The following is a 16553-nucleotide window of genomic DNA, read 5'->3' on the forward strand; positions in this document are numbered from 1 at the left end:
CAGGAAGGATTTATTCAGAGATCTGTATTAGCTCACTTTCAATCTTATCTCCAGCCTTCTATTTGTGGGCTTCTATCACATGTTACCCCAACATAGAATTAAATTGTGTTCTATAAAGCTTTGAGAGCTGTAGAACGGTAAAGGTGTTGTTCCATAGTTTTATTCATCCTAGGTACAAGAAGTTAACTCTAAGATGGAGACATTTGGTCCAATTATTATGACATAGGTACTATGTATAGTACAATACATAATAATTATCGAGAGTTTATTAAGACAACAGAAAGATCTGTTCAAAATGAGTTTCCAAACTAACAGCTAAAATATGTAGTTATTTTATTGCTTGGGAATTGGCAACTAAGATCACAAAGTAGTATAAAAATGTACTAAGTACACCACATGGAAAAGAAAATTTCACAAGCTGGGGCCAGATACACCTAAGTGGCTCAAAATGGGTCCCCACAGTTTCTCTGAAAAAGTCAGGAGTAGCTACAGAAAGCTAGCACACAAAGCAGATACCAGCCAAAAAACAATGGAACTCAACAAATGTAGTGCAGTTGTATGAACTTTTTCATTTTTCCATAATGTCTCTATAGTGCCATAACACCAGAAAAGAGAAAGAAGGAAGAAATGTGCCAACCTTTATCTCTTGAACTCAGAAAAATGTCATTTTATACTGGTGTATCCTGGGTATTCATAACTGAAAGTAACAGAAAGCTATGAGATATTCCAGCAATATCATCAGAGAATAGGAAAGCAAGTTTCAACAGATCAGGGAAACTCTGTTCTGTTTTCCACTTAAAAAAAAGTTCTATGGATCTGGTATGCATTGGGATGTCTGCTTCTTGTTTAAGGGCCCAATTGTCATGATACATTTTGGTATTTGCTTGGGAATCCCCAAGAATGGCCAAGTAATGAAACACCTCTGCTTCTCTAACCTGAGAATGCTGCATTCTGAGTATAGGAAAACAGGATAGAAGTTTTTAAAAACTAACCATTTGTTTCCGAAGAGTCACGCCTACTTAGAGTAGACAGAAAAACAGAGGCCTCATTGAACAAACTGATGCCACTAACTTCCAAACAGTATCACAAATGATATCATCCCACTATCGAAACCATAGTCCTGTTACTCAAATAATTTCTAATGTTATCTATATCACAATTTACAACTCTCAAGAGTGAGTTTGAGACATTGATAACGCTGGGGTAGGATTATATGTGTGTGTGTGTTAGCTCTGTGTAATTGTGCCCTTTTTTGTGTGTCTGTGTTTGGTTTCCCTAAGCTCACACCCAATGGAGATTAAAACTTCCTAATGACAGAATTGGCTATTAACTAGAGCAGATATATATTGTTTAAGTATCTCAAAAATCTAAATAGAGCTCATGACAGACTAGGCTGTCATCAGTATCCCGAAGAATCTCCATAGACCCAAGTTGCCTGATAGTTTGTATTCTTCCAGAAGTAGATATTGAGATGAGAATTTGAATACAAGCTGTTTTTTGGGGAGATTATCCAGGAGACAGAGGTAGGGGGGTATGAAAATGAAACAGGGAAATGAAGGCAACCGCTTGAGGGGGAGGCATTGGTCAAGTTACCCTGTGGAAAGCTGGAAATTAATTCTGCTGCTGCACAGGGAGAGCTGGTGTAGAACATTTGCTTCACAGTCATCCCTCCCAAATGAAGAGAAAGCTTGGGTATTTATACATCAACTCCCCAACAGTCCTTGACTGAGAGCTGTTCCAAGGATGAGAGGTAAATTGAAGGAATATTCTTAGAACTTTCAACCTGACGTGCTTGGCAGAACTGACTCTGATGCGCAAAGGAAGCCCTCCCAAGTAGAGTAAGATGCTGGCAGCTTGAAATAGAAAAGTTACCCTACAATTGTAAATTCCAAAAGGATATTGTTGGGACACCAACAAAATACACATTATGTATCCTGGATGGGTTGGAGTACTTCAAACCAGTTAGTGTTTAACTGAGATAATAGGTTCCATATGCATTTAGGGGAACATGGGGTATCAGTAATTTGTAAAGAAATGCAACTCTAGCCATTCGAATGTTTTCTATCTCCATAAAGGGGGGCTACACATCTGCTTTTTACATTGTTTTACCCATTGTACCTTCCACGGTGCCTGGTATGTAATAGACACACAAACTCTTTGGGAAAGAAATCATTTCATCACATTTACTTTAATATTCTTTACTAAGGAATTAGTCAAAGAAATGCAAAGGAAAAAATATGCAAGGAGGAACATGTAAAGAGATATTCATTACATTATTAATTTAGAAAGGACCTTAGAACGATAATAAGGAGAACTATAAGACTAGTTAAGATGGTTGCTTTATTAAATGAAATACAAATTATGTTGCCTCAAGTGTCTTTCCGGAGAACGACCTCAATAATTCTTTAGTCTTATTCCAGTAGAATAGTAGGAAAGAAGAGTATGGGGTTAAATTCTAGTCATTAACTTTTTTCCTTAAAAAATTTACCATTTTTTTTCTCTCTTCTGTAAAATAGAAACAAATTATCTCATTATTTATATTGCAAGGGGTATTGGCAGGTGTGAATGGAGGGATTCAAATGAGAGAAGGATGTGAAAATGAATGGGAGCACCACCATTTGCTGACTGTTGCTTTAGCTGAGTTTCTTAATATTTTAATTCTGAGTTTCCTCTCTGTGGAATCAGAAAAAAATAATTCTCATTTTTTAAGATAGCCGTTAGAATTAAATAAAAGAACATGTGAATCTAAAATATAAAATGATCAGTAATTGAGCTTTCCATAGGATATATATATAGATATAGATATATAGATATAAATACAGATAGATAGATAGATACAGATATATGTAAATGTGCTCAGTAGTGCCTCCTTATCTGTGGGGGGATACTTTCCAAGACCCCCAGGGGATGCCTAAAACCACAGATGATACCGAACCCTATACATACTATTTTTCGTACACATATACACCTGTGCTAAAGTTTAATTTATAAATTAGGCACAGTTAGAGATTAACAATAACTAATAATAAAATCGAATGATTATGACATAATAATCATTATGTGAATGTGCTCTTTCCCTCTCTTTCCTTCAAAATTCCTTTGTACTGTACGCACCCTTCTTATGATGATGATGTGAGATGATAAAATGCCTGTGTCATGAGATGAAATGAGGTGAATGACATAGGCATTGTGACATAGCATTAGGCTACTACTGACTATTGACAATAAGTCAGAAGGAGGATCATCTGCTACTAGACTGTGGTTGACCGTGGTTAGCTAAAACCCTGGAAAGCAAAACCGCAGATAAGATACACATGTAAATGGTACTTACATATTTATGATAATAAATGTATTATATATTTAAATATATTATGTAGTGTATATATACAAATATGTCTTCCTGTGTAGGATTTTTAAGATTATTACATTCAGGTTTTACATTTCATCAATAGTGTTCTTTTTGTAAATATCAACTATGGGTATAGAATTTTTTCACCGGTATTGGATTTCTGAAGATTCATACAGTTGAAAGAATTTATGTTCATGTTGATGTAAGATTTCAAAGGTACCAGTAAAGTCGACACTAAGTATTGAGATGCCAGTTTTGCGGCAGGCACTCCTGGAAGAGTTAGTCATCAATATTATTCGTTGTTTCCTTAAATGAACATCGGTAGTTAGCAATTTGTAGTCCATAAGGACCTTTTAATTTGTCTTCAAAAAGTGACTTTGAACATATGTTATTTTGTTAAATTACAGATGTTAACTGAACAAATTCTTTGGTTGCATGTTTTCTTCCTACAATCACTTGATTGTTTCCTGTAAAACGCTGTTGACTTTTCATGGAATGCGTTGGAATATTTTTCTCAAAGTTTTCCTTTTGTGCCTGTAGTTCTTGTAGTCACTTCCCTTATTATAAGCTTCACTGATACAGATTTTAGAACAAAGACATAGGTTTGTTGTTGTTAAAACTTGTTTTATTTGAATTGATTATTTTCTGGTCTGATTTTATGATCCACCATTTCGCTAGAAGCTAGTGGTGAATTACCAAACGAACTTCTCGATGTGTTTGTATACATTTTTTTTCGAATTTATGAACGAAAAGAGCACAGACATTATGTTGATTATGTGTAACTGCCTATGCATTGGATGCTTTATATTGAACATTAGCTATTAATGGAATATTCATTCCACCTATACTCATTTGCAAATTGTGTACATTGTTTAGAACCCAACGTCTGGTCTTACAAGGCCTCTTGTTTCAGGATCCCCTTTCAGAGTATTAAGCCAAACCATTATAGCCCCAAATCAACTTAATGGTCAGTTATTCCTAAGGTTAACAAAAAATAAAAGTACCACACGTTAACCATCCAGGAAAGCAGGATACACACATAGATCCGTACATGCATATTTGAAAACCAACTGTGAGTCCCCTATAATGTATCTGGGGTAGAAAAACCCAGTTGCGTTTGGAGAATGAACTGCCAGACCTCTGAAACCTCAAGTTTGCTTTGCCTCTAGCATTCTTCCCTTATTTTTTTTTTTTCCTAGCTAGGTGGATTTTGAAGGAAATTTAACTTGAAAAGCATGTTTCTAAAGCTAAACCACAGACTGTGCAATGTGAATCATAACGATTCTTGGCTTATTGTTTTCCAATTCCAGAAGATATCTGACAGATCAGGTCAGTAACAAGTAATAATGCCTATAAAGAGTACCACGTAGATGTTTTTTTTTTTTTTTTTATCAAACAAGCCAAATTAGAAAAAAAAATTTGGAACACAGCAGAAAATGTCCAAAATTATTCAAGGCCATATAACTAATATAACCACCCTTCAGTACTGGTAAACCATGTGTACTACTTTTTATTTCAGATTATTCTTTTATATATATATACATGAACATATAACTTGATTGGGGTGGGTTTTACATCTCATGAAATTTACCCTTGTCAAGTGTACAGTTCAATAAGTTTTAGTAACTCTTCTGACTGATTCAACCATTGCCATAAATCAGTTTTAGGATATTTTTATCCCCCCCCAATAAGTAATGATGAGCCTATCACTGCCTTTTAAGTTCAAGTTTTTAAATATAAATTATAATTTAAGAGTCTTCATATTGAATTTAATTTTTCATACATAAAACTCAACACAAAGTGACCTGAGTTTAGTTCACAAACTTGGGTATGAATTTTAGAATTTTTCCATACCTTAGGTAACATGTACTGTCTTCCTTCGTGAAGTTTATCCAGCTCTGTCTGAGAACTCTTGCACTGTGTTGACTAAAGATAATTGTCTGTTAGCTGTTGGGAATTTGAAATGCAGGAAACTAAATACACACACTAAAGTGAAAGCCAAATTCTTAAAAGAAACAAGTATTACTATATTTGTATCCACATAATTTTCTTTTTAGCTTTACTTATGCAATCCAAAAATGGAACAACTTAAGGCTATTTTTTTCTAATGTGCTATAATTTTTATGTTGCATGTGAAAATTAATTTGCTCCAGTCCTTAAAATTCTAAGGTCAATTATGTGGAGTTTACATAATGGCAAAAATATGTATTGATGTATTTTCCTTATTTGGATAGACTTGAATATTCAAATTCTTCCAAAACTCATACTAGCTCAAAAGGTATTTGACAAAAATTCTTTAGATAAATTAATCTTGTGCCTGGAACTAAAGAGGTCAAACCACAGGCATCATGGAAATTAAGCAGCAGGTATTCTGCCTCTGCAATTTCCCCTTTGTTTTCTGCTTATATTTTAGAATCTTTATTTGTGGGGAATAAAATGTTATTTATTGCAATGAAATGTTTGCTTTTCTTAATCAAGTGATATGGAGTAGAGAGAGGGAATTTGTTTAGAATAAAATGAGTTTGGGAAGTATTACTAAATGCAAACATGAACAATGCAAATCTTACAGCCAAAATAGAAATTTTGCAGGCATAATTGCTTTTAGAAACTCTGTAATTCTCTGCTGGTGGTCATTTTGTTTGTATAAATATGCAAACATACCCAAATTAGCATATTTCCCACCTGCATTCTTCAGACAGCTAGACTACAAAAAATTAATAAACGCGACCTCTTTTTTATTACTTAATTTGTTAGATTTTAATTGAAATAAGATAATGGGTTTGGGATGCATAATTTGAGGAGATGTAGAGCGCATATGAGGGAGGTTTCATGGAATTATCAAATGCATTTAACTTTTTCCTATTTTACTTAAAAACTTTCACGTGAGGGGAGTCTGGGTGGCTCAGTCCCTTAAGCGTCTGACTTTTGATTTCAACTCAGGTCAAGATCTCAGGGTTCTGGGATCCAGCACCAGGTCTGGGTCAGGCTCACCACTCANNNGGAAGTCTGCTTCTCTCCCTCAGCCCCTCTCACTGTGCTCCAGCGCTCCCTCGCTTTCTCTCTTAAATAAATAAATAAATCTTCAAAAAAATTGTTTCAGGTGATTTCTTTCAAATTAACAAATAAAGACTATTGTGTTCTTTAAGAGTATAACCATATCATAAATAAGTTCCTAACATAAAGGTAACATATAAGTAGGGCTGTTCTGGAAGTTGATTTTATGGTCATCAAATATTCTATGTTCTATATAGTGACCTTTCAAAAATTTTCTTATCTGGAATACTCCCTTGACCCCCCTCCTTTTATTTTTCAAGCCAATGAGTATTTTTATATGTAAGTAAATTGAATAGGTGTGAGCTAATTTTGAAAATCCAATTTCCAATGTTTGATCAGCCTTTGCAGATTTCCTGGTATGGGAGGTTTGGGCTTTTACCTCCCTAAAGGAAGAGATCAACCTCCATGATTCCTAAGGAGGACTTCCCTGCTTCAGTTACTCTCTGCTGCACTTAGGGTAGAATTGCTAGGCATATACATGCCATATGGGCCAGACCTACACAAGCCATATGCTAAGCACAATCTCTCAACATTTTTTCTGCTTTTGCGCGCAGAATCAATAATATTTAGATGTAACATATACTTCTACAGTGTACATTTATGGAGGGATAATGCACTATAAAATTCATGATTCATACAACAATGAAGAGTAATGGTTGCTCACTCATGCATGTGATACTTATAAGGACAGTTGTCGTTCCTTCATGAATAAATCAATTTCTCACTCACCCAAGAACATAGATAAGTGAAAGTGAAGTTATCATAGGAATGCACTTGAATTCATACAAATGCATGAATGCGCCTGCGTGTGTGTGTGCGCACGTGTATGTGTGTTTTAAATTTTGGTGCCTCAATTAAAGTTAGCTCTTTATGACTTTTTTTTTTATTATGTTATGTTAATCACCATACAGTACTTCATTAGTTTTTGATGTAGTGTTCCATGATTCATTGTTTGTGTATAACACCCAGTGCTCATTGCAATACGTGCCCTCCTTAATACCCATCACTGGGCTAACCCATTCCCCCACCGCCCTCCCCTCTGAAACCCTGTTTGTTTCACGGAGTCCATAGTCTCTCATGGTTCATTTCCCCTTCTAATTCCCCCCCCCTTCATTTTTCCCTTCCTTTTCCTAATGTTTTCCATGCTATTCCTAACGTTCCACATATAAGTGAACCCATATGATAATTATCTTTCTCTGCTTGACTTCTTTCACTTAGCATAATCCCCTCTAGTTCCATCCATGTCAATGCAAATGTTGGGTATCTTTCTGATGGCTGAGTAATATTCCGTTGTATATATGGACCACATAATTTTATCCATTCGTCTTTTGAAGAGCATCACAGCTCCTTCCACGGTTTGGCTATTGTGGACATTGCTGCTATGAACATTGGGGTTCACGTGCCCCTTCTTTTCACTACATCTGTATCTTTGGGATAAATACCCAGTAGTGCAATTCCTGGGTCATAGGGTAGCACTATTTTTAACTTTTTGAAGAACCTCCATACTGTTTTCCAAAGTGGCTGCAGAAGCTTGCAATCACACCGACAGTGTAAGAGGGTTCCCCTTTCTCCACATCCTCTCCAACATTTGTTGTTTCCTGCCTTGTTAATTTTTGCCATTCTAACTGGTGTAAGGTGATATCTCAGTGTGGTTTTGATTTGAATTTCCTTGATGGCTAATGATGTTGAACATTTTTTCATGTGTCTGTTAGCCATTCGTATGTCTTCTTTGGAGAAGTTTCTGTTCATGTCTACTGCCCATTTTTTGACTTGATTATTTGTTTTTTGGGTATTGAGTTTGAGAAGTTCTTCATAGATCTTGTATACCAGCTATTTATTACTTCTGACACAAACCTCAATTGATCCTGCACAACAGGGTATACTATGATGCCTTGAAGAATTTTGGACTGATGAAACTATGGTATCATTCTCTCCATTTTCTTTTCTTTCCTTAATTATAAAAATGAAAGGATCTGGTAAAGATAGAACAAAATGATTCAACTTGAGCCTCAACAGTGCCAACTAGGGGTAGGTCCAGATAAAAGTGTTAGCTTATGATTTAGTGTCTAGTGTCTAACTAACAATGTAATCTGGCTAAAATCATGATGCTGGTGAGCAGAGACACAGGAGCCCAACAGATAGCAACCTTATAAGTACAGAAATACCCATTCCTTAAATAGCATAAGAGGTTAAAACTATATATTATTAAAGCTGTGATAGGCTGGTTTTAACCTTTAGTGTTGGTTAGACATCAAAGACAGTACATCATGGAAGTCTCTGGATTTGATGGGACTGAGACAAAAAATTATAGCAAGACTGTGTGCATGCCAGATATTTTCTTAGATAGCTCATAGTGCTGTTGAGAAGATGTCTATTGCTTGTGTTAACTTGTAGACAATATTACACTATTGTGATTGTTTTAAAATGTAGTTTTTATTATTATTCTTGTATGGTGAGACCAACAGATTGGTCAGGAAATGATTGTTACGAAGGAGATAGTTTGTTAATCACAGTTCCCAAGAGGAAGGGGAGACTACTACACCATGGAGGGCCACACAGAGGAGTACCAGGGTCAGTCAGGAGACAGAAGGAGCGAGTGGAAAGCATGGGCAAGAGCCTTTACTGTGGTTTCTGTGGGAAAGGTAAGGCAAGATAAGATAAGTAGACTTAGGATTGGCTAGTTCAAATTTCAGTGGACTCTGAGGTATAGGGACTTGCTAGCTGTCTGGTACCTAGCCTTGGGATGATTAGGGTGAAGAAATAGTGCCTCTTAGAGAATAGATCCAGATAGAGAAGGTTTTAGATTGATTCCTATTTCTAGGAATTGGCTAGCCTTGGGAGAGGCAGTCTATCCCCAGTCAGCAAGGCTCCAGATGCAAGAGCATCAAGAATACAGAAAATTAAAAAAAAAAAAAAAGTTAATAAGGTGACATAGTAAGTATCTGGTCTTTGACACCAGTTTCTGACACAGGAATGCCAAAACTCTTATCATTTCCTAGGTATGAGGAGTGTCTTTTATCCTAATGAGGTGACTCTGGGTGAGTTTCTGAATAACACCTGGATGAGGACTGGTCAATGGAAAGACCAAGCCATGATTAGAAGCTTAGAATTTTCAGCTCTGCTACCCATTCTCTTGAGAAGGGAGAAGGGCTGAGAATGGAGTTAAGATTGATCATGCCTATGTGATGAAGCCTCCGTACACATCCCGATAATACGGTGTTTGGAGAGCTTCCAGGTCTGTGAGCACATCCGTGTACCAGGCAGGTCATACACCAATTCCAATGGAGAGAGAAGTTCCTGTGCTTGGGACCCTCCCAGACATTGCTCTGTGTATCTCTTCATCTGGCTGTTCATCTGTATCTTTTATCATGTTCTTTAATAAATTGATAAATGTAAGTATTGTCCTGAGTGCTGTAAGCCATTCTAGCAAATAAATCAAACTGAAGAAGGAAGTCATGGGAACCCCTGATTTGTATCCAAGTCAGACAGAAGTTGTGAGTAACCCGGAGGCCTACTATTTGCAATTGGTATCTAAGTGGGGGGCAATCTCGTGCGACAGAGTCCTTAACCTGTGGGATCTGATGCTGTCTCCAGTAGACAGTGTCTGAATTTAAATTGTAGGAAACCCAGCTGGTGTCATAAAATTGGTTGCTGTGAGGAAAACCCACAGAATTGTTGACCAAAGGTGTCAGAAGTGTTGTGACTATGGTAATAATAGGAGAAAAAAGGAGAAACACAGGAGGGGAAAAACTAGTTTAAAAAAAAAAAACATATTTGAAGATGGTTCTGATTCTGTGTGGATATTGAATGATATTAAAAGGAGAACTTACTTTAAAAAATAAAGAATGTGAAATGCAACTGAAAAAAATGAAAAATGGGATCTCCTCTTGAAGAATCCATGCAATAAACACCTATGAAACGAACCCTTCTTCTATCACTACTGCTCAAAATTTATTTTCGATATATATGCCTTAAAATGTTTTTCTTCCAGCACTATTGGTTCAGTTGAGAAAATTACTTTTCTCTTTACTACAGAAAATTAATGACATAATTTTATAGATAATGGTATCTCTGCTAAACACATTATAGTTTTCAGTTTAGTTCAAATTTTATTATTTTAACATCAAGAGGTAAATAGAACTTATCTTTCAAAGGCAATAACCACAAAATATATTGTATATTTTGCTGTAAAGCTAACCAAACTGCATAGCTAGTTTTATGCAAGGTTGTCATGATACTAGGCACTGAAGACTCTGAGGGGCTTATAATATAGTGGGAAGACATACTGGTAAGTAAATTATGTAATTACAACACAATGTGGTGGGCTAAATAATAAGAAAATGAACAACTATTCTGTACATCAGAACAGAAGAAGCTGATTAAGTATTGCCTAAGGGACTCAGGAAGGGCTTTATGGGGGAATTATATTAGCAATGGATTTCTAAGGATAATAAATACAAGAGATTTTTCAGATGAAAAAGGAAGAGATTGAATGTTCCAGAGAGCAAGTGTAGCAGCACACTGTGGACAGATGACCAAAGGAATTATCTTTAGAATTTTAGTTTGAAAGGAGAGCACTAAATAATAAAGCTGGTATGTGTGTTGCAGTCTTATGAGAAATCTTAAATAATTATGTCATGAATTTCAATGTATGTATCTTATTATAGTCTAGAATTTCCCGAATGTGTGATCTTAAGAGTTTTCTGATACAAACTTCTTAAAAATGTAGATTCCTAGACCTTTCTTTTGGATCTTTTTATTTAGTTAATAAGTTTAGAAAAAAAACTGATTTGAAATTATGAAATTTTGAAGGAACAGAATGTTAATGTTTCATTTACTTTATAAAATAGTAAGTCATCAAAATGTATAGAAAACTGAATTTCTGGAACAATTGAGATGAAAAGTCTAGCATCCAGGTGAAAATGGCAAGAGTTTGAACTGAAGCAAGGCTGGAAAATTAGAATAAAGAAAATTCATCAGCTTTCAGATGTTGAAGTTGTTGGCATGCAGGGCTCTTGGTGAAGGAGAATGTATAAAGCGGTTTAACTCTGAAATTCAAACTGGTTAAGCTGTAGAGATAGTGAGTCCTGAGACCCAAACAGGAAATTCCAGAGAACAACAGGTTGAGGAAATCAGGGTAGGGATGGTGAGATGGAGAACATGAAGCTATGAATGATTATGCTAATTCAAACCCAAGAGTGTTTCTGGATTTAATAGAAGGGTTCACTTCTGAAAAAAACCAAGAGGGAAATGTTCTTAAGTGGGCATTGTAATGAATGGCACAAAAATATAAGGGAGTAATGCTTTTAAACGCATGTCTGATTCAAAGTAAAAATCTTTCAACCATTTACTGCATGATATTTTCCCATGGAGATAATTTTTAAAAGCTTTGGCTCACTTAGAAAAGAAATACTGAACCTTTTTGTTATTACTTTAACTTGTCCAATCTCTAAACCACAGATACCTCAGAGGTTCATTAGAAATTCCCAAACCCAGAAAGAGGAAAGTCCCAATAAAAACAAACAAACCAAACCAGATCCTTTAGGAGTTGAAGTTTGAAGTTTTGACTTCCTGATTCTAAGGATGGGTCATATTTTAGCTTCAGAATAATAGTAAATGTAGCTTAAAAACTCCATAGTTAAAATAATGAATCTCTTCCATTTCTGTCAGTAGATTTGGCATGTAAGTGTATCAAGTGTAACTCAAATACAGATTGTAAACCATGCAAGCCCCATTCCTAACTCAATCTCTTTACATGGAAATCTCTTTAGCCCAAACTTTTTTGCTTCTTCATTGTAATTTTTGTTATTATTTCATTAGATACAGTCAATGGCTCAGGTTACACTGAGAATGAGAGAAAATCTTGCCTTTCCTCTTAAATAAATAACTGGGGTTCAGTTATTAACTATTAAGTGTTATACTTCTCTTGTCTCTCTGTCCTCTTGACTAACCATTGCATGTTTGTGATTCAAGAGGATGCCAGTTGCAGTGGTCTGGAACTAGGGAAGTAAACACCCAGTGAACATCCAATCCTTGGTTCCCAGAAAGTGATGTCTTCCTAGAATAGAAATTAAAAAGCATTTTGATATCAGCTTTTATGAAACACATACTAGTAGATAATCTAAGGTGAAAATATCTGAATATCTGTATAGTCCTATGTCATGATAAAAAAAAAATTTTTGAAGCATTAATTGAAAGAGCCATGAGCAAGTCCACTGTGGCACCACAAGATTTTTATTTAGTACCTGGAAGTTCTGATTCAGAACTGTAGTGTAAGTATAGGAAAGCTTCATGGAGGACGAATAACTGTGTGATTCATGAACCTCTTTCTCTCCCAACCTTTTTTTTCTTGTATGTGTATTCTTTTAAGAACTATTTCAGTTAAAATATAATACATTTCACTTTACAAAATATATCACGTCTCCTTTCTTTATTCTCCAAAGGACGTGTGTATAACCAGCTGTACCCAAAATAACAAAACCTAAGAATCAAATATTTGCTCCCTCTCAAATATCAATACCACAAAAATGTATTTTACACACCAAGACATTATTTTAAAGAGGGCCATTAACTTACTAAAAATTATTTCCTTCCAACTGTTTTAATTTTTCTTTTTACCACGTTCTTCGTGTGTGTGTGTGTGTGTGTGTGTGTGCGTGTATTTTTTTTCCCCCTGCAAAACTCTGCATTTACTAACCTATATAAAGGCCTGGACCGGTTTCACAGTAGCTTACCTTGTCATCAATTTCTTCATCTTGATAAGAGAGTCATTTCAGTAATATATCATTTAACGTATTATAAAAGAGGCACTGGATTAAAACTCCCAGTCTGGAACTATCAAGGTGTTCACCAGTAATTGCTGTTTCACCTTACACACCTGCAGTTTGCTGGGAAAGACTTGTGTCTCCTCCTCCTATGTACCTCTTACTGTAGTGCTGAGCATTTCTCTAGTCTTGGGATAGATTTTTTTTTTCATTCCATGGAACTATGACCCATCATTCTTTCAAATCACAAAATTAAAAAACAAAGACATGAAGACAAAATAAAGCAAGTCTATTTCATGATATACATTGCAATACCACATTCTCTTACACAACATGATAATAAAGGATTTCTATGGATTTGGGAAATTAATACTTTGAACGAACGACTCTTTAATACCTGGAAACTAACTTAAAGAAATGTAATCCATATCACGGTTTCTCATTAATATTACAAATTCCATGAGTGCCTGAGGAAGTGTGGATAAATTATATTCCAAGTCATGAGTTAAGAGTGTTCTAGAAAACCTTTTAAAAAGCATTGATACAGTGGAGTGCCCCTGGAATTCATCTCTTTCTGCAGTATGTTTTATTATGTCTTAAAATTATTTATTAGGAGAGAGAGAAACAATTTCTGTTAATTATTTATTAATATTAAAATATTGATGAGCATTACCTAAATGTAACGGGATTCCAGCTGGTGCACTGGGTTCTAACTGCTGACACACGGCCAACACAAGAGGCGGGTAGTAAAAGAGCAGAACAAATGACTTAACAGGGGCCTAAAAGCAGCAATCAGCAAAGGTTCATTTAACTTAGAGATGGCACAAGCTTCGAGCAATTGCCTCTACTTAAGTAAGTGTGGAATTACAAAAGACTATTTATTACAGTCAAACAGGGCCCTGCAGCTTGCTCAAAGACCTTTGAAGAATTTCAACAGTTATAAAGTCTTGCTCAGTGCAGAAGCAGTAAAATTTGGGCAGACCCCAAACAGCCTGCAAAGTTTTCATTAAAAAGTTAATACAATCTTTGTCACAATCATTCTTTGAAATGAATTTGTTTCTCTCTTGTTGTTTTTTTTAAAGGGGAGATACCATGCATGATAATTTTCAAAACTTCTTTGAAAATGTATTTTAATTATTAGGGAAAATAAACTGTTTTCATGGTGATATGGAATTAATGTAGGGTCTCCATGGGTTTATTAGGAAAGTGTTCCAACATCAAGCATCTTTGAAATGCTCTGTAAGTGTATATTAAAAGTCACTCTATTAATGGATTTAATTCAGTAGGAAAATTAGTGGAATTTCTCTGTTTTTTTGTACAAAAAGCAAAACTTGTTTCCCAGGACATTAGGACTACAATTTTTCTATTAACAATTGGATAATGAATTGTTTGTTCGTTTTTTTTAAGTAGTAGGGTTAGGTTAAAAGAAAATAACTCTCAAAAAAATAACATACTTTATTTACTTATAACTGAGTGATATATTTAGAAACATCAAATACATTTATAAAATTTTAACTAAATATAACCAAAATAAATATTTCCTCGCTTGTAATCAATTTCAGAGCAGCAAACCACTACAGGTTGGGGGGTGGGGTGGAGGGTAAGGGTATGGTGAAGCCAAGCCAGGAAATAAAATAATAATAATGAATAGATGAAAATTAAGTATGAAAGGTAAATGATGTTAAGTTACATGAAATGATAGTAATTGCTAATGGGAGAAAAATATGAATAAGAAAATACATTTACTTTTCCATCAGAAAAGCAACACCTACATTTTTCCTTGGCAAAAGATTAAATAATCATTCCCAGGCCTTTAAATTAATGATGCTTTAGTTACAAATGAGTTCACAAGATCTTACAAATAATAGAAATAGGAGGATGGGAAACTTATTGCAGTGGATTCTTCATTTAGACTTATACTTTCTAATAAAGTCTCATGAGGCAAGCTTAATGAAAACTATTTTTAAGTAAGGAATAAAAATGAAAGGCAGTTATAGACAGGAGCAATTTGAGAGGTTAGACGCAAAGTCAGCATGTGACAATCACAGAAACATCAAATTCACAAATCCGAAACTTCTAATGCTAGCTTTTAAAGGGAATACAAATACACAGAGTCCTAATTGTTCTTGACTTGAGAAAAATCTATAAGAAAATAGGTCCTTTAGCAATGAAAACAATTCAACGGTTAATGTACTTGAGAATTCTTGATTTTTGGTTGTTTCATGTTTGCAATTTATTTTGCTGCGTTCCATTAGGGCAGGATGCTGCTGAACCCCACAGTGAGATATTTCAGTTGGCCAGTGTACCAAGATTGAGATTTGAAACCAGAAGTGCACTGAGGGATAGCATGCATTTTTATTTTAAGTGGAAGGATGTGAAGTAAGATATCACTTAAAATATATTTAATCTTCCATTAGAAATGAGGGTGACCCTATGATGTTTGATCCAAACATGATTTTTATTCATGTTCTATACTTTTGATAATGCATAGCAAACAATAACAAATATAGAGTCAACACCCAATAAGATACCTCAGAATATATCCAGAGATTTGTGACACAAAGTGCAGTCAGTTCCTTGGTACTTCTTATTAAATATTTTCTTCTTAAGAAATAAAAATGTAAAAGCAGACAATTGTTGTTTCCTGACATATATTTTTATTCATGAGAGATTTTTGTCAAAAGTCAAGACCTACTATAATATGTTCTAAACCCTGTCCATTTTACAATACACTAAATATTATTATTACCTATAGATACCATGGGACTCCTTGTGCATAATGGATTCCAGTCCTCTTACAGAGTTGCATATGAAAATGTTATCAATGAGCTGCAGAATCTGGCATTAATAGCTTTGCAACATTATAACAAATAGGTAGCCCTGATGTTTTGTTCTTTTTTTAATATATCAAATATATTTCATTGCTTACATTATAGTAGCAGATTGAAAACATCTGCTCACTTGCCACTAGTCCACCAGCAGCTGAAAATCTCAGCTCATTTTCCATAGGCTTGTATGTACCAGGGCTATAATCCAGCTGCTGAGGCTTGATATGGGGCCAGATTAATACTCCAGAGCCTTTGAAATGGAGATGGTGCTTTCTTGCCAAAGATTAGAGCAGTGATAGCCTGCATTTGCTTGTTCCCTTCTCTCTCTGCTCTTCTTTACCACCCTTCCTAATTGGATTGATTTGTGTCCTCCCACTATCCCCTCCCGTTGTTCTTTCTCTACAGCTCCATCGCCTGTCATGACGATTAAGAAGGATCGAACGTCCAGAAACAGCATCTCTTTATCTTGGCAGGAACCTGAACACCCTAATGGGATCATATTGGACTACGAGGTCAAATACTATGAAAAGGTGGGGAGATGATGTTAAAGGGTTCGGT

General features: G+C 35.3%; 1 protein-coding gene across 1 annotated transcript in view; it reads left to right on the forward strand.

Annotated features, from left to right (window-relative positions):
• The window catches only part of EPHA3 (EPH receptor A3), a 351034-nt gene that overhangs the window by 254336 nt on the left and 80145 nt on the right, over window positions 1-16553 (forward strand). Inside the window, exon 6 of the mRNA XM_008704448.2 lies at window positions 16401-16525. Coding sequence (XP_008702670.1) covers window positions 16401-16525 — 125 coding nt within the window. The remainder of the gene's footprint in view (window positions 1-16400; window positions 16526-16553) is intronic.

The sequence above is a fragment of the Ursus maritimus genome, unplaced genomic scaffold (genome assembly GCF_017311325.1).
Source record: "Ursus maritimus isolate PB19 unplaced genomic scaffold, ASM1731132v1 scaffold_4, whole genome shotgun sequence".
Taxonomy (NCBI): Eukaryota; Metazoa; Chordata; class Mammalia; order Carnivora; family Ursidae; genus Ursus; species Ursus maritimus.